General features: G+C 36.4%; 1 protein-coding gene across 4 annotated transcripts in view; it reads left to right on the top strand.

Annotated features, from left to right (window-relative positions):
• KIF2A (kinesin family member 2A) overlaps positions 1 to 26,021 on the top strand; it is a 130,577-nt gene that overhangs the window by 72,165 nt on the left and 32,391 nt on the right. For all 4 annotated transcript variants that reach the window (XM_087862129.1, XM_045794290.2, XM_045794279.2 and 1 more), the window contains 2 exons: positions 24,764 to 24,858; positions 25,368 to 25,487. In XM_087862129.1, coding sequence (XP_087718255.1) covers positions 24,781 to 24,858; positions 25,368 to 25,487 — 198 coding nt within the window. In that variant the 5' untranslated portion in view covers positions 24,764 to 24,780. The remainder of the gene's footprint in view (positions 1 to 24,763; positions 24,859 to 25,367; positions 25,488 to 26,021) is intronic.

Here is a 26,021-nt window from a genome sequence, read left to right as displayed (position 1 = left end):
TACTTATGACATGTCATTGTAGGTTTATCAGTTATAACAAATATACTAGCCTGGTAGGGGATTTTGGTAATGGGTGAGGGTATGCATGTGTGTGGGCAGGGAGTGTTTGGAAAAATCTCTATCTTCTGCTTAATTTTGCTGTGTACTTAAGGCTGCTCTAAAAACAGTAAGTCTTTAAAAAAACATTCTGTGTTCTAGGGATATACCAAGAGAAGTAGAAGCATCTGTCCATATGACAACATGTACATTAATGTTTATAGCATTATTCATAATAACCAAAAGGTGAAAATCCCTAATGTCCATCAGCTGATGAATAAACAAATTGTGGTTTATTAGTGTGATGGGATGTGACAACACAGACATTGAAAACATGTTTAGTGAAAGTCGCCACTTGTAAAAGACCACATTATATGATTTCATTTATATGAAACGTCAAGAATAGGCAAATCTTGAGACAGAAAGTAGATTAGTGATTGCTTACGTTGGGGAGGGGGATGTTGGAGGAATGGGGAAGTTATGGCTAAAGGATATGAAGGCCTTTTTGAGGTGATTAAAATATTACAAAATTAGTGATGATTGCAAATATCTGTGCCTATACTAAAAACCATTAAATTTTATACTTTAGGTGAATTGTATATTATGTGAATTGTATCTCAGTAAAGTTTAAAAAAAAAAACTTCATAGGCAACAGTGGGGAGTATTATTTAAACTTGTATTATTACTAATAAAGGTGAACACTTTTTATATTTTTTATCAATCATAGTACTTTCTATCTCCTCCTACTTTTTAAAACTATTTCCCTGGGGGTGCATGGGTGGCTCAGTTGGTTGGGCCTCCGATTCTTGATTTTGGATCGGGTTGCGTCCTCAGGGTTGTAGGATCGAGCTCCATGTTGGGCTCCGTGCTCAGTGGAGAGTCCGCTTGGGATTCTCTGTCTCCCTATCCCTGTGCCCCTTACCCCACTCGCATGTGTGTGCGCTCTCTCAAATAAATCTTTAAAACTGTTTAACTGGACTTGATTGTATTGTGTTATCTGAGTTTTCTTCCTACTTTTTGATCTGTTCTTAATCTCTTTTCTAAGTTCTTGTTCTTTGTCCATTTCTTAAACGTTGGTGTTTTCCAGTGTTCTGTCATTGGTCCCTTCTATTTGCCTGTGTTTTCCCTAGTTACTGTGATTTACTTTTTTTTTTTAATTGAGACGGAATTCACATGTCATAAAATTAACCCTTTTTAGGCAATAAACCCAAAAATGAGTCTCCATTAAATTAAAAAGCTTCTGCACAGCAAAGGAAACCATCAGCAAAATGAAAAGGCACAACCTATCAAATAGGAGAAAGTATTTGCAGGTCATATATCTGATAAGGGGTTAATATCCAAAATATATTAAGAATTCAGTATCAAAAAAAATCTGATTAAAAAATGGGCAGAGGCTCTGCATAGACATTTTTTCAAAACAGACATACACATGACTGTTAACCAAAAAGACAAGAAATGACAAGTGTTGGTGAGGATGTGGAGAAAAGGGAACTCTCATGCACTTTTGGTGAGAATATAAATTGGTGCAGCCACTGTGGAACACAGTATGGAAGTGCCTCAGAAAATTAAAGTTAGAGCTATCATGTGATTGAGCAATTTCACATGTGGAATGTATTTAATCCAAGGGAAATGACACCCTATCTAGAAAAGATACCTGTACCCCCATGCTCATTGCAGCATTATTTACAATAGTTTAGATATGGAAACAACCTAATTGTCCATTGATAATGGATGAATGGATGAAGAAAATGGAATGGAGTATTTTTTAGCCATAAAAAGATGAAAGGAATCTTGCCATTTGTGACAAGAAGGATGGACCTTGAGGGCATTATGCTAAGTAAAATAAGTCAGAGAAAGACAAATACCATATGATCTCACTTAAATATGGAATCTAAAAAAACAAAAACAACTCCTAGATACAGAGAACAGGTTGGTGGTTGCCAGCAGTGGTGTTGAGGAGTAAGCAAAATGGGTAAAGGCGGTCAAAAGGTATAAACTTCAGTTGTAAAATAAGTCTTGGGGATGGAATATACAGGATGGGGACTGAAGTTAATAATATTGTATTGTATATTTGAAAATTGCTAAGAGTATATCTTAAAAGTTCTCATCACAAGAAAAAAAATGTGTAGCTGTGTATGGTGATGGATGTGAGATTGATGTGATGATCGTTTTACAGTATCTACAGATATTAAATCCTTATGTTGTATGCCTGAAACTAATACAATGTTATATGTCAATTTTTTCAGTAAAGAAAAAAAAAAAGAATCCAGATGAGGAAAAACTTTGTTACCCTTTTAAAATACACAATTCAGTGATTTAAATATATTCACAAAGTTTTTCAGCTATTATCAGTCTAATTTCAGAGCGTTCTCATCACCCAAACAAACTCATACGTATTAGCGGTCACTGTGCATTCTTTCCTTACTCCAACCCCTAGCGTCTACTACTTAATTTTCTGTTTTGTGGACTTGCCTATTCTGGACATTGTAAGTGGAACTATACAATATGTAACCTTAAATATCTAACTTCTTTCACTAACCATAATCTATGCTCAATGTTTATTTTGTAGTATGTTTCAGTACCTACACCTGAATAATATTCTATTTTACTTACCCATTTGTCAACTGATGGGCATTTGGGTTGGGTTTTGTTTTTGTTTGGGAGGGATTTGTTTAATTTTGTGTTTGTGTTTCTTGTTTTTTGTTATGCTATTACGAGTAGCATTCATCTGCAAGTTTTTGTGTGGACATATGTTTTACATTTTCTTGGGTATATACCTAAGAGTGAAATTGCTGGGTCATATGATAACTCTGTACTGAACTTCTTGAGGAATTTTCATCCTGTTTTCCATAGTACACCATTTTGCATCCTCACCGATAATATTTGAGGGTTTCAGTTTTTCCACATCCTTGCCAAAATTGTTATTGTTTGTCTTTTTTATTATAGCCATCCTCCCTGGTTGTGAATGTGCTTATTAGCCATTTGTATATCTTTTTTTGAGAAATGTCTCTTTAGATTCTTTGCCCATCTTAAAAATCAGGTTTTTGTTGTTGAATTGTAAATGTTCTTTATATGTAAATGTTCTGGATATTATTTCCTTATCAGATATGTGCTTTGCAGATATTTTCTCCCATCCTCTGGATTGTGTTTTCCCTTTTTTGGTTAGTATTATTTGAAGTGCAAAAGTTTTTAATATATTTTTTTAAAGATTTTATTTATGGGGTGCCTGGGTGGCTCAGTTGTTAAGCGTTTGCCTTAGGCTCAGGGCGTGATCCCGGAGTTCTGGGATCAAGCCCCCCTCCTCTGCTGGGAGCCTGCTTCTTCCTCTCCAACTCCCTGTGCTTGTGTTCCCTCTCTTGCTGGCCGTCTCTCTCTCTCTCTGTCAAAGAAATAAATAAAATCTTAAAGATTTTATTTATTAGGGAGAGAGAGAGTGTGTGTGTGTCCGAGCAGGGGGAGGGGCAGACGGACAAGCAGACTCCCTGATGAGCAGGGGTCCTAATACAGGCCTCAGTCCCAGGACCCTGAGATCACGACCTGAGCTGAAGTCAGAGGCTTAACCGACTGAGCCACCCAGGTGCTCCCGAAAGGTTTTAATTTTAATGAAGTCCAATTTATTCATCTTTTGTTACTTGTGCTTTTGTTGTTCTAAGAAGCCATTGCCTAATCTAAGGTCCTTTTACTATGTCCTTCTACTTTTACAGTCCTTTCCATGACCTATATCACCTTAAATATTTGCATATGTTCTTTGATCTTAACACTCATTCTTGACCTTTCTACAAAGAGAGCAAATTAATTTAGCATTTTGAAAAATACACTGCACTTTGATAGAGGATGAATAAGGTCTTAGAATATAAAGAAATCTTAGTCTTGAAGTTGACTGTCTTTGTTACCAGAATTGAAAGATTGCTGGAGGGTGCCTCTTATGTGTGTAGGTGTGCATATCTCGTATAATGTGTCTCAGATTTAGAGAAATCCTAGTAAGCACAGCATGAAACCAGACATGAAGAGACACACGGGAAGTGGAGTTTAAATTTAACTATGGTAAAGATGATTTGTTTTGGTTACTTTTGTGGTCCTCGTTTTTGTTTTTGTTTTTTTTTTTTTTTTTTAAGATTTTATTTATTTATTTGCCAGAGACAGCCAGCGAGAGAGGGAACACAAGCAGGGGGAGTGGGAGAGGAAGAAGCAGGCTCCTAGCGGAGGAGCCTGATGTGGGGCTCGATCCCAGAACGCTGGGATCACGCTCTGAGCTGAAGGCAGATGCTTAACAACTGTGCCACCCAGGTGCCCCTATCCTTAATTACTTTAAAACAGATCAATGGCATGGGTTTCATTTGATTGAAAACCCTTCCAGCTGTACTAAACATCTGAGAAAAGAAGAAAAATAAATGCATTAGAAGGAATTGTTTTTTAAGATTTTATTTATTTATTAGAGACAGCTGTGTGAGTACGAGTGGGGGTAGATGAGAGGAGGTGGAAGGAGGGAGAGAGAGAATCTCTCAAGCAGACTCTAGTGCAGAGCCCAAAGGTGCTGGGTCTTAACAACCCTGAGGTCATGACCTGAGCTGAAACCACGGGCCAGACGCTTAACCAAATGAGCCACCCAGGAGCCCTAGAAGGGATTTTTTTTTTTTAAAGTGTAAAAAACACATAAAATTGTTATCTCTATTTATACTGCAGTAAATATGGGTGTTTGATATCTGAGATTTGCTTCTAAATAATCCATTGGGATTATCATCCCATCCATTGGTAGGATGAAGGGCATTAGGATTGGCCTTGTGTTCAACATTTATGAAACTGAATGAAAGGTATTTGGTGTTTATAATATATTGTGTTATGTTTGCAATTTTTCATAACAGAATTAGTTTTTAAAATAAAAACTTTTTAAAATGTCTGTTGAGACCATATCTTTCTCTTGAGTTTCAGGTCTCCCATCTAGATATTTCCACATGGATTTCCTGCCAGTATTTCAAATGAAACTCATCAAAAATAGAATCCATTGCCTTTTATCTCCATATTTCTATATTTACTGTATTCCTTATCTTGGTTAATGGAAACGCCATGTACCTGGTTTTCTAAAATAGAAATCTCAGACATCGTCAGCTTCCCTAATTTCTTGAAGATTTTTGCTCCTGTCTCCTATCCTGTTCCTATCATATTTTTTGGTAAATGCAATATTTATATATAGGATCCTTCCGTTACCCTGGCCTCTCAGTTCTTTGAACTTCTTTCCTTCCTTTCAGTGATCTTGGCCCTTGGCCTTAGCTCACTCACTATATATCCTTACGTTTCCCTGTAGTATCTTTGTAATCTCAGCTCCAGGTACGTCCCATTTTTTCAGTCACCACTCTTTGTTTCCAGCATATTGCTTCTGGTATCCTGATTTCACTAATCTCTTGACCCCACTAGAATTTATAATCCTACTGTCTTTTATTGTTCCTTATTCCCTTTTATGTCCTTACTTAAAAGCACTGTCTCATATGTATATGTATATTCCCTTGCCCCCCCCCCCTTGATTGGCAGACCCCACCCTCACATATATTTTAAACCTCCTTGTCCTTTCTTGATTGTCTGAAATTGACTGAAGGGGAAAAAATCGTACTTATGCTGACTGACCACAATTTAAATTTGTGGTTGCTTTTTTTTTGCATGAGCAGTCATTGTCTCTAGCCCGTTCACTCTTTCTTACCTGACTTCTGTCATAAAATCCTTAGTATTTATTTATTCACCCATAACTCTCAGCAGATGGCCTTGCTTGCCATTTGCCACTAAGAAATATAAACACTCAGAAAAGAGCTTCTGCAAGTCTTCACATCTACCCAAGTAGCAATAACTGGACCTGTAACTCTGCCTTCCTTATTTCGCCGTGAATAAACTCTTTCGGTTCCTATGTTAGGCCATTTATCTCCATTTGTGAACTAGATCCTATCTGCTTTTCACCTGGTCAAAGTCACCACTTCATCAGTCCATTCTTTGCATTGCATCATCAATATTTTCTTCTCTTCTGAATCATTTTCATCGACATTGGAATGCTCTTATTTCAGTCATCTTAAAAAAAAAAACACCTCTTTGATCTCATTTTCACTTTTAGGCATGCTCTTGTTTTACTTGATATGTTAACAGTATTTGACACTGTTGATTCACTTTCTTCCCTGAAATACCTTCTTGCCTCCTAGGACTCTTATGTTCCTGATTTTTCTTAATTTCTTTATGCAGCTGCTTCATCTTTTTTGCTGTTATGTCATTATCTCCCTGACTTTTGTCCATTGAAGACCAGGTCTTCCATCCACATTCTCTTGGTGATCATGTCCCCTTTAATTGCGTTCAATATTTTATCAGTGGTTTCCAGATCTTCCTTAATTATTGCTCTCCTCCAAAGAACTGTTTGAGACTTTTTTCCCTAATCACACCCTCCCATGAGATTTTAATACCATTATGTGCTATGGCCCTTTGGAGAGCTACAGGCCATTGTAATATCTAAGATGTCTGCTTCTAAAGGACCAGTTTTTGTCTTCTTGGGAGCAATATCACTCCTGTAATGAATACACGATCTATATGCTGACAATTCTCAAGCTTTTATTTGTAGTCTGGACCGTCCTTAGTATATCAGATATACACAACACCCTGTATCTCCAGTAGATGTCCAGTAGATACCTCAAATTTAATGTGTACAAAACCGGCTCATACTCTGACATTAACCTATCTGCATAATGAACTTCTGTGGCTTTACATTTCTTTGCATACCTTCTGTTCTAGCCACACTGAATTTGCTATTCCATATTTTACCTTGGTGGTAAAACGGTTTAAAGTAGTGATGAACTATTTTCTCAATCCACATTGGCCAGGCATTGAAAATAGAAATATGCTTGGCTCAGAGCATCTATCATCATAGGCTTCCATAGGTAGAGTGGAGCAGGGATTGTATTAACAAATTCCTGGGAGAAGTAGTGACATTGCAATCAGGCATTGAGAATTTGGCACAGGGCAGGGAATGTGCCCTGTCTTTATATCCCTTTTTCTTTCCTTTTTTGTAATTTTTTATTTAAATTCAATTTAGTTAACATGTAGTGTATTATTAGTTTCAGGGGAAGAATTTAGTGATTCATCAGTTGCGTGCTCACCCAGTGCTCATTATACCAACTGCCCTCCTTAATACCCATCCCCCAGTTACCCAATCCCCCCACCCATCTCCCTTCCAGCAACTCTATTTCCTGTTTGCCTCCCTCTCTTTTGTTATTTTATTTTTCCTTCCCTTCCCCTAAGTTCATCTGTTTTATTTCTTACATTCCACATATGAGTGAAATCATACGGTATTTGTTTTTCTCTGATTAACTTATTTCCCTTCGCTTAATACCCTCTAGTTCTATCCATGTCATTGCGAATGGCAAGATTTCATTCTTTTTGATGGCCGAGTGATATTCCTGTGTGTGTGTGTGTGTGCCATGCATGGGTGTGCGCCCCATTTTTATCCATTCATCTGTGGATGGACATCTGGGCTCTTTCCATAGTTTGGCTATTGTCGACATTGCTCTCATAAACATTGGGGTGCCTGTGCCCCTTCGAATTACTATTTGTATCCTTTGGATAAATACCTTGTAGTGCAATTTCTAGGTCATAGGGTAGTTCTATTTTAACTTTTGAGGAACCTCCATACTGTTTTCAAGAGTGGCTGCACCAGCTTGCATTCCCACCAACAATGTAAGAGGGTTCCCCTTTTTCTGCATCCTCACCAACATCTCTCGTTTCTTGAGTTGTTAATTTTAGCCTTTCTGACCAGTGTGAGGTAGTACCTCATTGTGGTTTTGATTTGTATCTCCTGATGCCGAGTGATGTTGAGCATTTTTTCATGTGTCTATTAGTCATTTGTGTGTCTTCTTCGGAGAAACATCTGTTCACGTCTTCTTCCCATTTCTTGACTGGATTTTTTGTTTCTTGGGGTGTTGAGTTTGATAAGTTCTTTATAGATTTTGGATACTAGCCCTTTATCTGATACGTTATTTGAGAATATCTTCTCCCATTCCATAGGTTGCCTTTTAGTTTTGTTGATTGTTTCCTTTACTGTGCAAAAGCTTTTTATCCTGGTTAAGTCCCAGTAGTTCATTTTTGCTTTTGTTTTCCTTACCTTTAGACATTTCTTTAGCAAGAAGTTGCTGGGGCCGAGGTCAAAGAGATTGCTGCCTGTGTTCTCCTCTAGGATTTTGATGGTTTCTTGTCTCACATTTACGTCATTCATCCATTTTGAATTTATTTTTGTGTATGGTGTAAGAAAGTGGTCCAGTTTAATTCTTTTGCATATGGCTGTCCAGTTTTCCCAGCACCATTTGTTAAAGAGACTGTCTTTTTTCTATTGGGTATTTTTTTCCTGCTTTGTCAAAGATTAGTTGACCATAGAGTTGAGGGTCCATTTCTTGGTTCTCTATTCTGTTCCATTGATCTATGTGTCTGTTATTGTGCCAGTACCATACTGTCTTGATGACTATAGCTTTGTCATGCAGCTTGAAGTCGGAATAGTGATGCCTCCAGCTTTGGTTTTCTTTTTCAACATTCCTTTGGCTATTTGGGGTCTTTTCTGGTTCCATACAAATTTTAGGATTGTTTGTCCAGCTCTTTGAAAAATGCTGGTGTTATTTTGATAGGGAATACATTGAATGTGTAGATTGCTTTGGGTAGCATAGACATTTTAACAATATTTGTTCTTCCAGTCCATGAGCATGGAATGTTTTTCCATTTCTTTGTGTCTTCCTCAATTTCTTTCATAAGTGTTCTATAATTTTGAGTACAGGTACAAGTCTTTTACCTCTTTGGTTAGGTTTATTCCTAGGTATCTTATGGTTTTTGGTGCAATTGTAAACAGGATCGGTTCCTTGATTTCTCTTTCTGCTACTTCATTGTTAGTGTATAGAAATTCAATAGACTTCTGTGCATTGATTTTATGTTCTGCGACTTTGCTGAATTCCTGTATGAGTTCTGGCAATTGTTGGGTGGAGTCTTCTAGGTTTTCTACATAAAGGATCGTGTCATCTGTGAAGAGTGAAAGTTTGACTTCTTTGCTGATTTGGATGCCTTTTATTTCTTTTTGTTTGATTGCTGAGGCTAGAACTTCAGTATTGTATTGCACAACAGTGGTGAGAATGAACATCCCTGTCATGTTTCTGACCTTGGGGAAAAGCTCTCAGTTTTTCCCCATTAAGTATGTATGATATTTGCTGTGGGTCTTTGGTATATGGCATATGATGTTGAGGTACGTTCCCTGTATCCCTACATGGTAGAGGGTTTTTATCAAGAAAGAATGCTGTATTTTGTCAAATGCTTTTTCTGCATCTATTGAGAGGTTCATATGGTTCTTATTCTTTCTTTTATTAATGTGGTGTATCATGTTGATTGATTTGTGAATGTTGAACCACCCCTGTAGCCCAGGAATAAATCCCACTTGGTTGCGGTAAATAATTGTTTTAATGTACTGTTGGATCCTATTCGCTAGTATTTTGGTGAGAATTTTTGCATCCATGTAAGTCATATTGGTCTGTAACTCTCCTTCTTAGTGGTGTCTTTGTTTGGGGGATCAAGATAATGCTTGCCGCATAGAATGAGTATGGAAGTTTTCCTTCCATTTCTATTTTTTGGAACAGTTTCAGAAGAATAGGTATTAATTTTTCTTTAAATGTTTAGTAGAATTCCCCTGGGAAGCCATCTGGCCCTGGATGCTTTGTTTCTTGGGAGATTTTTAATTACTGATTCAATTTCTTTGCTGGTTATGGGTCTGTTTAGATTTTCTGTTTCTTCCTGTTTTAAGTTTTGGTAGTTTACATGTTTCTTTCCTTTTTTTTTTTTTTTCTTTTTGAGATTTGTATTTATTTATTTGAGAGAGAGAGAGAGATCATGAGCAGTGGGGGGAGGGGTAAAGGAAGAAGCAGACTCCCCACTGAGCCGGGAGCCTGATGGAGGGTCTCAGTCCCAGGACCCAGGGATCATGACCTGAGCTGAAGGCAGACACTTAACTGACTGAGCCATCCAGGCACCCCAGTTTATATGTTTCTAGGAATGCATCCATTTCTTCCAGATTACCTAATTTGTTGGCATATAATGGCTCATGATATTCTCTTATAATTATTTGTATTTCTTCAGTGTTGGTTGTGATTTCTCCCCTTTCATTCATAATTTTATCTATTTGGGTCCTTTCTTTTTTCTTCTTCTTTTTTTTAAGATTTTATTTATTTATTTGACAGAGAGCACAAATAGGGAGCAGCAGGCAGAGGGAGAAGCAGACTCCCTGGTGAGCAGAGAGCCCAATATAGGGCTCGATCCCAGGACCCTGAGATCATGACTTGAGCCAAAGACAGATGTTTAACTGACTGAATGACCCAGGCGCCCCTCTCTTTTCTTCTTGATAAGTCTGGCTAGGGGTTTATCAATCCTGTTAATTCTTTCAAAGAACCAGCTCCTAGTTTCGTCAATCTGTTCTGTTCTTTTTTGTTTGTTTCTATTTCATTGATTTCTGCTCTAATCTTTATTATTTCTCTTCTCCTGCTGGACTTAGGCTTTATTTGCTCTTTTTTCCAGCTTCTTTAAGAGTAAGGTTAGGTTGTGTATTTGAGACTTTTCTTGCTTTTTGAGGAAGCCCTGAATTGCTATATACTTCCCTCTTAAGACCTCCTTTGCCGCATCCCAGAGATTTTGAACTGTTGTGTTTTCATTTTCATTTGCTTCCATGTATTTTTTTAATTCTTTAATTTCCTGGTTGGACCCATTCATTCTTTAGTAGGGTGTTCTTTAACCTCCATGAATTTGTTGTCCTTCCAAATTTCTTCTTGTGGTTGACTTCAGGTTTCATGACATTGTGGTCTGAAAATATGCATGATATGATCTCAGTCTTATTGTACTGGTTGAGACCTGATTTGTGACCTCGTATGTGATCTCTTCCGGAAAATGTTCAGTGTGGGCTCGAAAAGAGTGTGTATTCTGCTGCTATAGGATGAAATGTTTTGAATATATCTGTTAAGTCCATCTGGTCCAATGTGCCATTCAAAGTCCTTGTTTCCTTGTTGATCTGCTTAGATGATCTGTCCATTGCTGTGAGTGGGATGTGAAAGTCCCCTACTATTACTGTATTTTTATCAATGAGTTTCTTTAATTTTATTCCTAATTGCTCCCAAGTTAGGGGCATAAATATTTATTTACAGATGTTAGATCTTCTTGTTGGATAGACCCCTTTATTATGTGTGTCCCTTTTTCTTGATCATGGTCATCATTTGAGAGAAAATGTTTTAGTCTTTTCTGGCTGCTCTAACAAAATACATAGAGTGAATTGCTTAAACAACAGACATTTCTTACAGTTCTGGAGGCTGGAAAGTCCAGTCAGGATAAAGATGCTGGCTGATTGGGTTCTTGATAAGAGTCTACTTCCTGTCTTGCAGATGGCCTCCTCATTTTGTCCTCACTTGGCAGAGAGAGAGCATCTACCTCTTCCTCTTGGAAAGCCTCTAAATCCCATGATGAGGGTCCCACCCTCAAGACCTCATCTAACTCTCATTACCTCTCAAAGGTCTCATCTCCAAACACCATCCTACTGGGGGTTAGGACTTCAACATATGAATTTGTGGGGGGACACAATTCGGTCCACCACAAAAGAGTTAGGGTAAATGTTCTGGATTTGGAGTGGTATTCAAGCAATAGAATAATGCATGAAGGAATGCATTTTTTATATAGTGTTTAAGAATGTGACTTCTTTAAAATTAAACTAATTGATTTTCAGTGATGGCTCGTTTGACATTGTACTAGTATGACTAAAGACTCAGCATTTTCAATGAAGATTTCATCTACGTAGCAGTTTTATTTTGAATGTTTAAGTGTTTAAATGTATTACTATCTGGCTTGATAGACATTTCCGTTTTCTTCATTTTCTTGTGAAAAAGTGCTTTTTTAGAATATGGGTTTTTGAAAATCACTTACCATGTGTTTATAACATTCTTCAAGGCTTCCAGGGAAGCTTTTCTGTCCCATTATCCTGGAAGACAGGAAGAGTTCACAGGCTGGATTTTGAATACTAGGGATTTTTTCATATTAGTGTTGGCCTATGTTACTATTTCTGTAGACAGTAGCAAATTTCTCTTCTAAGTGTTACATAGTAAGATTAATCTCAGTAGAATGTTCACATTGCTTTATCAGAGAGAGGTGTTTTTGAAAGATTCTGATGTTATCAGTTGGCTTGGTGTCCTCCTTAACATATCTGCAATGAAACAGTATTGCGTTCAGTCACTGGAGTTCAGGCCTTAAATTTCCTAGTGAAAGTTAGGAGGGTAGCTGAAAACCAGTTGAAATAGCTGAACATCTTATAATGTTTTTGGCAGTTTTGTGAGTTACGTTTAAATTTTGTCAATAAACATACATACACGTTCACATTACCTGGGTTACTGTTGTTGAAAACATTCCAAAAGATCCCTATCTCTTGTTAGGATGTGTTTAAGCATAAGAGAAGATGATATCTACATGTCACTATGAAAAGTTCACAAAATAGCACAGCTGTATTGGTATAGAATTCCCTTTTGAGTAAATAAGAATTTCAGCTAGGGAACAATTAGATAGCATTGCTTAACGTATCCAGCTGAACATCTGTGGAAAGGCAGTTTTTCAAATCTTTGGACTATCAGCAATGTGTTATTTTAACTCCACCGCTTGTAAAACTGGTATTCTAGATAGGCAGATCTTTTATTCTAAACAGATGAGGAAAGATATGTTTTCAGTATTCTATCACCCAAGGGAATGTAGATATAAAGAATGCCTTTTTAGTTAAAATGTGTTGAGATTTATCTAGTTAATAAGCTTTTATGAAGTTTTTTAAATGCTGTTTTATGGTTTGGGGATTTTTTTAGAAATCTGTTTTTATTCCCTTTACTTAGTGTTTTTGGACAGTTTTTAATCTTCCGTTTTCCTAACCCCAAATATGCAAAGTGATATCAGGAAACTACAGTGATTTAATACTTTTTAACGGCATCATGGCCCTTCTATGACAGTTTTCTTACTGCCTATGCGAATTCAGAATGGAACTTCCCTAAAAGGCTGCACAAAGGGTTCTTCTAAATGACAAATCTGCCCAGATTGTTAGTGTACAGTGTGGTTCATTCATCACAAAAAAACACCCCAACAAGATCTGGCATTTTCCTGTCACCCCAGAGAAACTGAGTAGTATTTGATTTTCACATCGCTCTTCAAAACAATGGGTAGATGAGGTAAGAATCCGAAAATTTGTGGTTTGTGTACAATATGAAATTTGTTCCATATTGTAAGTTGTATTTTCTTCGTGAAAATTCTTAGCGGTATCATTTCCAGTTTTTTCTTCTAATATTAAAATTCCAACTTTGTGCTTTTAAAATCTAAGAAGAGAAATGCTAGAGCTTTTTAATTTAGTTATAATAGTAACATCTTAAAATGTGATAAACCAAAACAAAAAGGTCTCTATGTTTGGCAGTCACATTCCCTAGGGATTTTACTGAACAGCAACATCACTGTTACCAGTGTCAGCTGAGGCATTATTTGTGCCCTTCTCTAATGGCTCCTTGTTCCAGCAAAGCTATTGAGGAAGGTGTGACGCTTACATAGTCTTTATTAAGGATTCTTTTCATCACTGCTTAGATTATTTAACAAAACCTGGATATCAGAGTTTGGGAGTTTGACTTCTGCTGGATCTGCTGTAATCATCTCTGACAAATGAGCACATTCTTTTCTGTCCTCATTTACTGGTTAGGGGCATCTAGGAGCAGATTGACATTTACTGTTGGAGAGAATATAAATAATAAATTATAAACTGCTTTGAGGTAGTTGGCAAGATAAGAAAGGATGTATAAATATTACTGTATAGTTAACAATGTTTTTAAATTTCTAAATAATGCTTTTAGTAGTGTTCTTTGGTTGTCCTATTTAGACTTTCTATTTTATTTTAGTAAAGATTTGTTTATTTGAGCGATTGAGAACTTGCATAGGGGCGGGGTGTAGAGGGGGAGAGGGAGAGAGAGAATCTAAAGCAGACTCTCCACTGAGCACCGACCCCCCCCCCCCACCATTGCAGGTTCCATCTTAAGACCTTGAGATCTTGACCTGAGCCGAAATGAAGAGTTGGGGCTTAAGCGACTTAGTCAGGCCCCCTAATCTGTTTTAAAGCAGCATTTTGGCAGTCTGTATTTTCCCACCTTTTTCCAATTTCACCGTTACACTATCAGAAAATCATATTGTAAACTTAGTAAAGAGGTGGGTTTTTTTTTCATGTTCTTGACTTAGCATCCTTTTGTAGTCTAAATTTTAGTAAGTTAACAAAAAGGGATTATACCTATTTTAAAAGACAGCTAGAAAACAGACCTCCCCTAAGACAGTGAAAGTTAGTATAACATGTTTTGCTTTGACTCCACTTGGAAAGATGCACTCAAGTTTTTGAATTTTCATTCTATACTTGCACTTGGTTTCTATAACAATGTACAATTGATTTATTTTACTAGAATCAGTATGCCAGATTTATTTCAGAAAAATGAGAGATCTGTTATTTTAATCCGTCACAAGATTTAAATCACCAAAGTTTTGAGGTCAGTGTCTTTTAAGGTAATTTATCAGGATTCTCTCCTGGTAGGAACTGAGTTGGAAGTGCTCCTTTCAGATATCTGTTAACCACCGATTTGGAGTAAGCATATGCATTTTACTTGCCCTCTGGAAACATTCTGAAGTACTTGTTGTGAATGTTTGATTTCATAACTCAGAGTAATACTTCTTTATTCTGAGAATGGATATTTATGGTTGCTTATCCTCTTTGTCTCTGCTTGCAAAGGTACAAAAGGAGAGAACTAGGGGCGCCTGGGTAGCACAGTCCTTAAGCGTCTGCCTTCGGCTCAGGGCGTGATCCCGGCGTTCTGGGATCGAGCCCCACATCAGGCTCCTCTGCTATGAGCCTGCCTCTTCCTCTCCCACTCCCCCTGCTTGTGTTCCCTCTCTCGCTGGCTGTCTCTATCTCTGTCAAATAAATAAATAAAATCTTTAAAAAAAAAAAAAAGGAGAGAACTAAATTTCATTACCTTTTTTTTTTTTTTTTTGAAGTAAGTCCCACCTTGGGGCTTTAACTCATGACCCTGAGATCAAGAGTCACACGTTCTACTGACTGAGCCAGCCTAGTGTCCCCCTCATTACCATTTTTTTTTTAAGTCAAGATAAGAGAGCCTGTCAAATTATGCAGTGGTATTCTGATTGAAAATTGAGAAGGTTACTACAGGTTTTATTAAGAATAGAGACACTAGACTACTATAAATTTGAATTTATTAGCATATAAGCTAGATTTTTGTATTAGTTTTCATTACGCGGCTATATACACATGAATAATTAGTGACTACTAGGTTTTTCGAAGTTTGTATAAAATATTTTTAAATAATATATTTAGCTAATATTTATAACGCATTACTTTTTATCATTTTAAAATTTATGAAACTTTATTTTTTTATTTTTTTAATTTATTTGAAAAGGAGAGAAAGCACAGAGGGAGAGGAAGAGAGCACAGTGGGAGAGGGAGAAGCAGACTCCCCGCTAAGTGGGGAGCCTAATGCGGGGCTTGATCCCAGGACTTTGGGATCATGACCTGAGTTGAAGGCAGATGCTTAACCGACTGAGCCACCCAGGCGCCCATAAATTTATGAAACTTTAAGCCAAAACATATTTTAACAACTTCAAAAGGTTTGGAAACTGCCATAATAAACAGTCTAATTGAAGTTTTATTTTCACTGATCATTTTAGTTGTGTTATTCTTACATGTTTCAGTTTTGAAAGTGTAATTTAAGTCTTACTATTTACAAGTTTGTAAAGAAGATTTCATTGAACTTTACATCAAAAAAAAAAAAAGAAACAGCTCAAGAGGAACTGATAAAAATAATACTTTTGGGGGAAGACTTAACACATGTATGCTTATGTATATACCTCAACTCTATGGTTAGGGTAATTAGAAAAAACATGGAGTTTGCAATCATAGGTATGCTAGAAACAGCTGTAATCTTTTTAAAAACAGAGTGGGTCTAAAAAGAATTGATTGTTGCATTTTCATGTTTTTCCTAACATTCTACCGCTGTATCCTTTTAATAAAATACATACATTTGTTAGCATTTTAAAATTCAGTCTTTTAAATGCTTGTAATGATATTTTATTAGTATTCTTCACTGTTTTATTTTGGCTGTTGTCTTCTGCATTTGCAACCAAATTATACTTTATATGCTAGACAAGGTTTATGCCAGCCTAATTGGTTGCTGGCGTTTCTAAGCCTCACAGCTGCTGTGAATTCAGCTGTGAACTAAGAAACATATAATAGGATCCTGTTTTCAGAGACCAAAAGCCAATTGTCAACATGTAAGACTTGTTTTTGACAGCTCAATAAATATGAGATTTTGTAGCAATCTTAAGTAACCACATTAATTTTAAAGATTAGAAAGTCCTGAAATGTGTAGAACCTATATGTTATTTTTGTTACTGGGGCAAAAGATTGCTTAAATTCAGGTGTTTGTTCTCTATTCACTCATTTAAAAAAATAATTTGTCTTAATAGTTACTAATATATTTAAAAGTTGAAATCTGAACTATTTTTTCTTTGATTTTACTCAACAAAAATTTGAGACTTAAATGATGCAAAGATAATTCTTAAAATGAACTAAACATAACATGGCTTTTGAAGTAAAGGTTATGTTTTCAAAATATTTCATATATTTATATTTGATTTAGCAGTTAATAATTTTGTAAATTATCCTGACATCTAAATTTGGGATGAAATGTACATTTCTCTTGTGTTGAACCATATGAAATTCACTTTGGTTAAAAATGGTCAAATATAGAGGTGCCTGGGTGGCTCAGTGGTTAAGTGCCTGCCTTTGGCTCGGTTCATATCCCAGGATCCTGGGATCCAGCTCTGCATCAGGCTCCCCGCTCAGCGGGGAGTCTGCTTCTCCCTCTCCCTCTGCTCCTCCCTCCTGCTCATGTGCTCTCTCTGTCAAATAAATAAATAAAATTTAAAATAATGGTCAAATATAGACCTTGTGATTTTTCTTCTTCTTAGTTATATGACTTATAGTTATCATAATATGATTATACTTAAAAGTTTATTAGTTCTCAGCAGAAGCCTACGAGGATCCTGTTTTTAAACATAAACAGTCATCTCCCATTTAAGGTCAGTAATCTGTTCTTAAATCAAATGTTGTATGTGAAAATACCAAGTGGGAGCCCATTTGCTTTTATTTTAAATGGGAAAAATCACAGTGTTTTTTCTTTGACCAAATTCCCTAAAACTCTTTCATAAATGTAACTGACACTATGAAATCACCTACATGTAAGTAAACTATCATGTTTAACAAATAGAAAATAAGGGTAACAAATCAGTTTTATATGCAGTAAAATATTTGCTTTCATTGTAATTGCATTTTGCCCATCAGTGTTTTCTTTCAACATTTTCTTAAATATTTTGGGACTCCTTCAACACTGGGCAAAACAAGAACTAAGTAAATATGAGAAACTGTGAAAGCATTCAGGATGAGCACACAGTGTCAGAAAATGGCTCACAATGAGAATGATGCAAGCATCATCCAGTGCCTACGTCTTGTATCATTTTGATACTCGGCATACTTCTTTTTTTTTTCTTTTTAAGATTTTATTTATTTATTAGAGAGAGAGAGAGCACAAGCCAATGAGGGATGAAGGAAGAAGGAGAAGCAGACTCCCCCCTGAGTAGGGAGCCCGACTTGGGGCTCAATCCCAGGGTACTGAGATCATGACCTGAGCAGATAGATGCTGAACTGACTGAGCCACCCAGGTGCCCCTCGGCATACTTTTTTATATGTTTTTCTGACCATCTATCAGTTGTATTTGGAATGTAACTCAGAACTTTTCTTGCATACTCTTTTGTTTAAAATGTGAATTGAGTTTTGGCATATACAAATTTATATCTTCTGTATAAACATTGGCCACAGTATCTTGCACCGAGAGATAAGTATGTTTTATGAAGTTTGGGTATTAAAAAGGAAGAGGTGTTCTATAGGGAAGATGGAGAGAGATTCTGCAGAATTTGCCTGTACTTCCCAAAACTTTCCAAGTAATTTTTTTTTACTTCCCTCTGAAAAGATGACATTGTCTACACTGTAATTTATCTTTAGAAGTAGTTGAAATAAAGCTGAAAACTTCTGAATCTCTTGAGTTTTGAGGTTGTAATAGTCATAATTTAAATAATAGCAGTTCTATATGATTGTGTGAACTTACAGTTTCCAAATCTGACTCACATTTTTTATGAATGTGATGTATAGAATTAAAGATGGATTGGGACATCTGGTCAAAGTAGTACAATGAAGTTTATGTATTGACATCTTTTTGCCCCAGATATGTAAGAGAAAACCAAAAGGCATAGCTAAGCTCAATAACAAGGTATCGTGGTGGAGTAGAAACAAATCAGAAATACAAAGGGATGGTGGGGCTATTCAGGCAATGTTTAATTCCTGTAGGAAGATGGGAACACTTTAAACACACACACACACACACACACACACACACACACACACACACACACACAATTAGTCAAGTTCACTGTTTGAAGATAAACACTGGTGTGGCTACTCTTGGTAGAGGAGCTCCTTGGAGCTAGGTTTATAGAAGATTTTCCTCTGAGGGAGGCAGTCCAATATGACTGAGGTAGATATATAGGGCTGATACTCAGCCACTGTACAGTGGGGAGGTCATACCAGTTATTTGTAACTTTATTCTCACTGGTCAGGTGCTTCAACTTTGGAAATCATAACAGGATACCTAGAAAACGTCCATGTGTTTGGAATTTGAAAAACACTTTTAGAAAACTCGTGAGTCAGAGATTCGTAAAATTAGGAAATAGTTTCAACTCAACAATAACAAAAATACTAAATAAAAAATGTGTGAGATGCTGCAAAAGCAGTTCTTGTAGAGAAAAGTATAGTTTTAACTGCTTATCAGGAAAAAAAAAAGGAATAAAGATTAATAAGCTAAGCATCCATCTGAGGAATTTGAGAAAAAAATGACCCAGCAAAGTATGCCCAAAGTAAAAGGAAAGAATAATGATAAGAGCAGTAATTAAGTATTGAATAACAAAGGGCTCAACAAAAGCAAGTGTTGTTCTTAGAAAAGACAAAATTGACAAATCTGATACAAGGTTTGCCAAGAAAAAAGTTGAAAAATTACAAATGAGAAAGTGATTATGGTTACAAATGCTACAGGCATTCAGCGTAATTATGAACAACTTTATGCCCAAAATGTGAAAACTTAAATAAATCTCCTAGAAAAATAGAATTATCAAAACAGTCATGAATAGGAACCTATAATAATCTTATAATTGTTAAGAAAATTGAGTCTTTTCACAAATAAAGCTCTAAGCCAAGATGGTTTTAACCAATGCATATCAGACACTCGAGGTTTAAATAATTTTAATTTTACACTATTCCGGAATAAGATTAATAAGAGAAAGGAAAACTGCTGGCAAATATTACTCTTGGTAAATGATGTAGAAATCTAGAACAACATATTTAATGCAGTTCCAACTAGAATCCTAACAGGGTTTTTAAAAAATTATTAGTTTATTTGATTTTTGGAACTTGACAAGCTGATTCTGTAATTTATACAGACATGTAAAAGGCTAAGAAGATCAAAGAACTTCTTAAAGAATAGGTGGGAAAGCTTATTTTACCAACTAGGAAGACTTACTGCAAAGCTATAATAAAAAGTATAATTTTGGCTCAAGGATAAAAAAATAAGCTGATGTATGTGTGCTTGAAATTTGACAGGTCATAGTACAGATAGGTAGGAGAGAAGGAAGCACCTTTCAGGAAATGGCACTGGATTAATTTGTTTTTCATGGTGGGCGGTGGGGGGAGTGGGAATTGTGTTATCATGCACAAAAATGAGAATGACCGTGGATTGCAGTCTTGAATATAAAAGACTTTGTAAAGTTTATTTTTAAAAAAGATTTACTTATTTGAGAGAAAGAGAATGAGCGCACATGTCCGGGCAGACGGAAGGGGCAGGAGAGGGAGAGCTAGAGAATCTCATGTAGACTCCCTGCTGAGCACAGAGCTCTTGGGGCTCCATCTCACCACTTGAGATCGTGACCTAAGTGGAAATCAAGAGTCGGGGCTAAACCTACTGAGCCACCCAGGCACCCCAAGACTTTGTAAAACTTCAAGAAGGAAATGTCAGAACCTAATTGTAATGACCTGAGTGTCAGAAGGAATTTTAGGGCATACAAAGCTGTAATTGAGACATACATATTTGACTCCGTTAAAGTGAATAAATTGAAATTCATCAAAAGACATCATAAAGTGGAAAGATAAGCGCCAAATTTGGAGAAAATATTTATGACACATGTAACAGAAGATTAGTACCAAGAATATATGGAAAATTGCTTCAGAGAAGTGGAAGAAGAAAACAGTCAAAAGGTCCAGATGGCCAGTAGACAACAGAAATTAGTGTCTGAGCCTCATTAAGTCAGAGAAATTAGAACCACAGTATGATACATTAAATCTGACAAATACCAAGTATCATGTGGATGTGAAGTAATTGTTAGTAGGATACAAATCACTATAGGTCCGGCCACTCTGGAAAACATCATAACATTAACTAGAAAAGTTATGTACCTATGTACTCTATATTTCTTACACATCCTGGAGAAATTCTTGCATATTTTTATCAGTACGCATGTATAAGGATGCCTATAGCACCATCGTTTCTAATAGCAAAAACATGAAAACACATGTCCATCAACAGAGTAGATTAAGTTTTGGCATATTCATATGTAGTGAAAATAAGTGAACTGTGCTTATTTACAGCAACATAAATGAATCTTGGGGAAAATAGTGTTGCACAACAGAAACGAGTATTAAAGTAGCATCGGTCCATTTATACAGTTTAAAAATAAACAGGCTGTTCAGGTATTTTTTGAGTGTTACATTTGTAGGTGGTAAAAAAAAGCCACAGTACGATTATCTCAGATATATAGGATACTGGTTACTAGTGGTGGTGGGGAAAGAGCGAGGGAGAGGGAATATGGTAAAAATTTTTGAAGAATTAAAAAAAAGATGGAGATTCATTTAGGGAGGGCGGCATATGGAGTTTCAAAGGTATTGCTTCTTTCTTTTCTTTTCCTTTTCTTTCTTTTCTTCCTTTTCTTTCTTTTCTTCCTTTTCTTCCCTCCTTTCCTTCCTTTTCTTCCCTCCTTTCCTTCCTTTTCTTTCTCTTTCTTTTCTTTTCTCTTTTCTTTTCTTTTCTTTTCTTTTCTTTTCTTTTCTTTTCTTTTCTTTTCTTTTCTTTTCTTTTCTTTTCTTTTCTTTCCACCCAGTGTGGGGCTTGAACCCACAACCCCCAGATCAAGCATCGCATGCTCCACCAACTGAACCAGCCAGGTACCCCTCAGAGGTATTGTTTCTTAACCTGGCTGGTGGTGGATACACAGGTGTATGCTCTCTCTCTCTCTCTTTTTTTATGTAGAAATATATATGATATAATTTACAGTAAAGTAAAGGGAGAATCAGAGAGTCAAAGGGTAATGAATTAGTGAGGTTGGAATTCAGAATTTTCTCAAACCAGAGAAATGGGATGCTTTGGAAAAAATTATTTTTTATTAAAATTAAAAATGAGAAATTTGAGTATCTCACTTGAATTATATATAAAACAATCAAAAAAACCTTCAGAGGCATATTGGGTAAAATTAGACTTAAAACGAGACAGCTTTTGATAAAAATGATCAAAACTCTATACTGCAGGTATTTCTGGTTATCTCATCTACTGGCAAAAAAGCAGACACTTAAAACTTCATTCATTCATTCATTCATTCATTCAGCTTTGGTCTTTATTCATTTCTTGTTATTGGAATTTCATATTTCTTTCTTCCTGTTGGCTGAGTAAACTGGACCATGGTAGAAATAAGCCAGCATTTTCTCAGGTCTGCCTTTCTAAACCTCTAGAGCTTAGTTTTAACTAATGGATCAGCTGCTTTTGACTTTGCTAACTTGTGGCTTCGGGTTTTCTGGGTGTCAGCATTGGTAATTGAACTTCTGGAGGTATCACTGTTGAGGTTTTCTGATAATGGGTTTTGAAAAGAAAATCTTGATTTTCTTTATCCTCTTTGTTGCTCATGTCTCTAGGCTGCCTTTGGAGATTAAGGTCCCTACCAAATAGGTCTTGTAGTCTACTCCTTCCGAAGGGAAGTTGGGATATTGTAGTAGATGCTTAACAGCAGGAATGTGATATTGGTCTTGCTTTTGCAACATGATATGCTTTTCCTCATTCTCATTATTGTGGTAATTCTCTTGGTAATTGCACGGAGACCCTCTCCTCTTCAATAACCTCAACTACAGCCTTTCCATTTCCTGCCAAAAGTTATTCTTTATGATAGTCTATAGTGTTTGAGTACATCTTCTTTGGAGTCATTTCCCATTGATGAAATCCTATCGGTGTTTTATATTAAAATGCTTTATTTTCCCCAGAACCTTTGCTGCAATCATCTTGTTCCTGCTAGTGGGTATTGCTGTTTTGAGGCTATCAGGGGTGGTCGGTTTGGGAGATAGTAGCTGCTGGTCTTAGCCTCACTACTCCTGTTGTGGGGTTTGTTGCAGCAGTGGGAGCTCCTCCTAGATTGTAATGGCTATCATCAGGGCAGCTCATGACTCTCTGGGGTCCCACTCTTTACTTCTGCTACCAATTAAACTCAGTCTCTCTTTTCATATCCAGTTGCAGCTATCTATGTAGATACACTGCTTGGGTCTCCCTTTAAGGACCTTAGCACTCTTTGGCTCCAGGGAGTACATTTAGTTCATAGCTTCTAGGTATTAATACCTTAGGCTCCTTAGATTTTGTGCTGAGGCCTTGTGTTTCCTGGGAAACCTTCAGCCAGTGACTGAGCATGGAGTGGGTACTAGGGTATTTCCATTTTGGGGCAGTGTGGGACTGTTCTAATGGACAGTCTTTGCTTTGGAGCTCCCTGCTGGGTTGGCCAGCACTTTGTCAGATCTGTGTCAGGGTCTGAGGCTCTGTCTGCTCGGTCCTATTTTATGTCCCCTTTCCTTCACAGGGTTCAGATCTGTATCACAGTCTGAAAGTTTTCCATGCCTAGTCCTGTTTTACCCCCTCTTTTATCTTCCACAGTAAGACTCTTGTCCCCTTGTCTCGATATGTGCTTCCTGGTGGACCTGACTGACACCTACCACTTCTTCTGGTTGTTTACTAATTTTTGTCCATATCAAATTGCAGTGAATATTACCTCATTTCCCCTTTTTAAATGCCTCTCCCTTAAATCCTCCCAGTATTTTCTAGCTTATTTCTTTCTACCCCCAACACCCAATTCTCTAATGTCCACTTATCTCAGTAAGTGCCTTATTATTACAATATAACAATGTTTGTTTTATATACTATATATTTGGGGGTTGGTTTGTTTGTTTTAGATATTTAAGGAGGTATAAACTAAAGGTAAATTATTGATGCCCGAAGGATTTCATTCAGGAAATACATATGAAAATTCTGTATGTTCAGCATTTTATTAAATAATAAGAAAATGCAGATCTATAACAAATAGCTTCTATCCTTCTTTGATTAATAAGTGGGTGGGTAAGATGAAAACAAATAAATAAGAAATACAGAAACACTTATAAAACCTATTGATCTGCTTCTTGGAATTTGTTCCAAAGAAATAATCTGACATGGGGTGCCTGGGTGACCCAGTCGTTAAGCTTCTGCCTTTGGCTCAGGGCGTGATGCCAGAGTCCTGGGATTGGGTCCTGCATTGGGCTCCCTGCTCCGCTGGGAGCCTGCTTCTTCCTCTCCCACTCCCCCTGCTTGTGTTCCCTCTCACTGGCTGTCTCTATCTCTGTCGAATGAATAAATAAAATCTTAAAAAAAAAAAAAAATCTGACAAGTGTATAATGACACCTGTGCAACAGTGTTCATTACAGTGTCTATAATAGCAAATAATTGCACATAACCTAAGTGACCATCAATAGATATGAATTAAGTTGTAATAAACATAATGGAATATTCTGTAATATTTAAAAATAATTACTTAGTTCTGTGGTTATTAACAAGTAACATCCACAGTCTGTTAAGAGAGGGAAAACAAGTTAATACATTAGATATAACATCCTCTCACTGTAGATGGTAATGGTAAGTACTAGAGCTGCCAGAGAAAGTAAGGTATAAAATAGATTTGGATAGGCAGCGTGCAGAAAGAGAACATGCTAGATTACATTTCCCAACCTTTTTGGACTTAGAATCCTTTTCTCAGTCTTATAAAAATAATGTCAATTTGTATAATATGTGATAGTGATTTTTACATAAGTGTTTTATATTAGTATAAAAATTGGTTTTTGAAATTTTGTTCTGTAGTCAGTGTCAGCTCATAGTAAGGAAACTTTGTAATGATTAGAACTATATAATGATATAAAATTTCAGGCATTCTGCCATTTTGTAACCATTTTTCGTGTTTGTTGAAAATACACTTTCAGTCTAATGCAGTTTCTTGAGTTCCGGTCTTGACAGCACATTGATTAATGATCACGTGAACAGAGTTCATTCCCTAATTGTGAGAGTTTGGAAATCCCTTGTAAGAAAACTAGTATCATAGTCTTTGAAAAGTTACATGTAAGTCATAAAATTGTATTTGACATTGTTTAGGAATACCATAATTTATGAATTAAAATGTGTATTTTATTCCCACTTAGGCCGAATACATCAAGCAATGGTAACATCTTTAAATGAAGATAATGAAAGTGTAACTGTTGAATGGATAGAAAATGGAGATACAAAAGGCAAAGAGGTATGATCACTGGGTTACATTTTTTTTTTTTTAAGTAATCTTCATTTTTAAGTAATCTTTACACCCAGTGTGGGGCAGGAGCCCACAACCCCGAGATCAAGAGATGTATGCTCCACTGACTGAGCCAGGCACCCCGATCACTGAGCTAAATTTTATTTCTAGTCCTGCAGTCAAGGTTCGAAATATAAAACAAAACTGAAAAGTATATACTTTTGTATATAGTGCATGTATTCTTTATCATCTCTAGAAAAAAACCTTTCAAATGATTAAAACATTTCATTCAAAGAAAGGTAGATTCTTCCTGCACATTTTAAGTGATGGGGCCTATTTTCAAGACCACAAAATGCTTAATAGCTCTCTTAATATGTGGGTTGTAATTGTAGATAATTTTGTTTTCAAGGCAGTAGTATTCACAAGGCTGAAATCATTTGACAATCATTCTCTCTGTAAATTTGTAAAATAAAAGGTTAATTGTCAAAATTTAAAGATATGTGCATTTTTTAAAACAGATTGACCTTGAGAGCATCTTTTCACTTAACCCTGACCTTGTACCTGATGAAGAAATTGAACCCAGTCCAGAAACACCTCCACCTCCAACATCTTCAGCCAAAGTAAACAAAATTGTAAAGGTTAGTAATGAAAATTTAGAGTAGAGGGGTGTGTGTGTGTGTGTGTGCGTGCGTGCATGTGTGTGTATTTTCTGATTTGAAATGAACAGGCTGTGAAGAGTATATTTTAAGTGTTTGTTCATTTTAAAAAACTATATTTCTTTCTACCGCCTACATGCCATGTTTAGGCATACATTCTTTCAAGGATTGAGGTTGGCTAGTTCATAGTTAAAACAATTATTAGGTAAAATCGTAGAAATTCTTTCCTGATTGGGATTTTTTCCTAAAACTCATAGTTCCACAGGAGATAGGGATGTCAAAACCATTTGCTTGTCAGTGTTTGTTGAGTGAATACATAGGACTTAGATAAAGAAAGAATGTTTATTATTCATAATAAATTCCCATTCCGGTAGTCTTTAGAAATAGTAATTCTGCTATTTATTTTTATTAGAGAAAGATGGGAAATGATAGTGTACAGTTTAACTACTTCTGTATTATCTGTGAAGGTAAACTTTAAGACCATGCTATATACCCTCCCTAACAGCTTTATCTTTA

This window comes from Ursus americanus, chromosome 5 (genome assembly GCF_024610735.1).
Source record: "Ursus americanus isolate L20-20 chromosome 5, mUrsAme1.1.p, whole genome shotgun sequence".
Classification (NCBI taxonomy): Eukaryota; Metazoa; Chordata; class Mammalia; order Carnivora; family Ursidae; genus Ursus; species Ursus americanus.
Note: the sequence above shows the minus strand (reverse complement) of the source record. Positions and strands in the feature narration are given on the sequence as shown.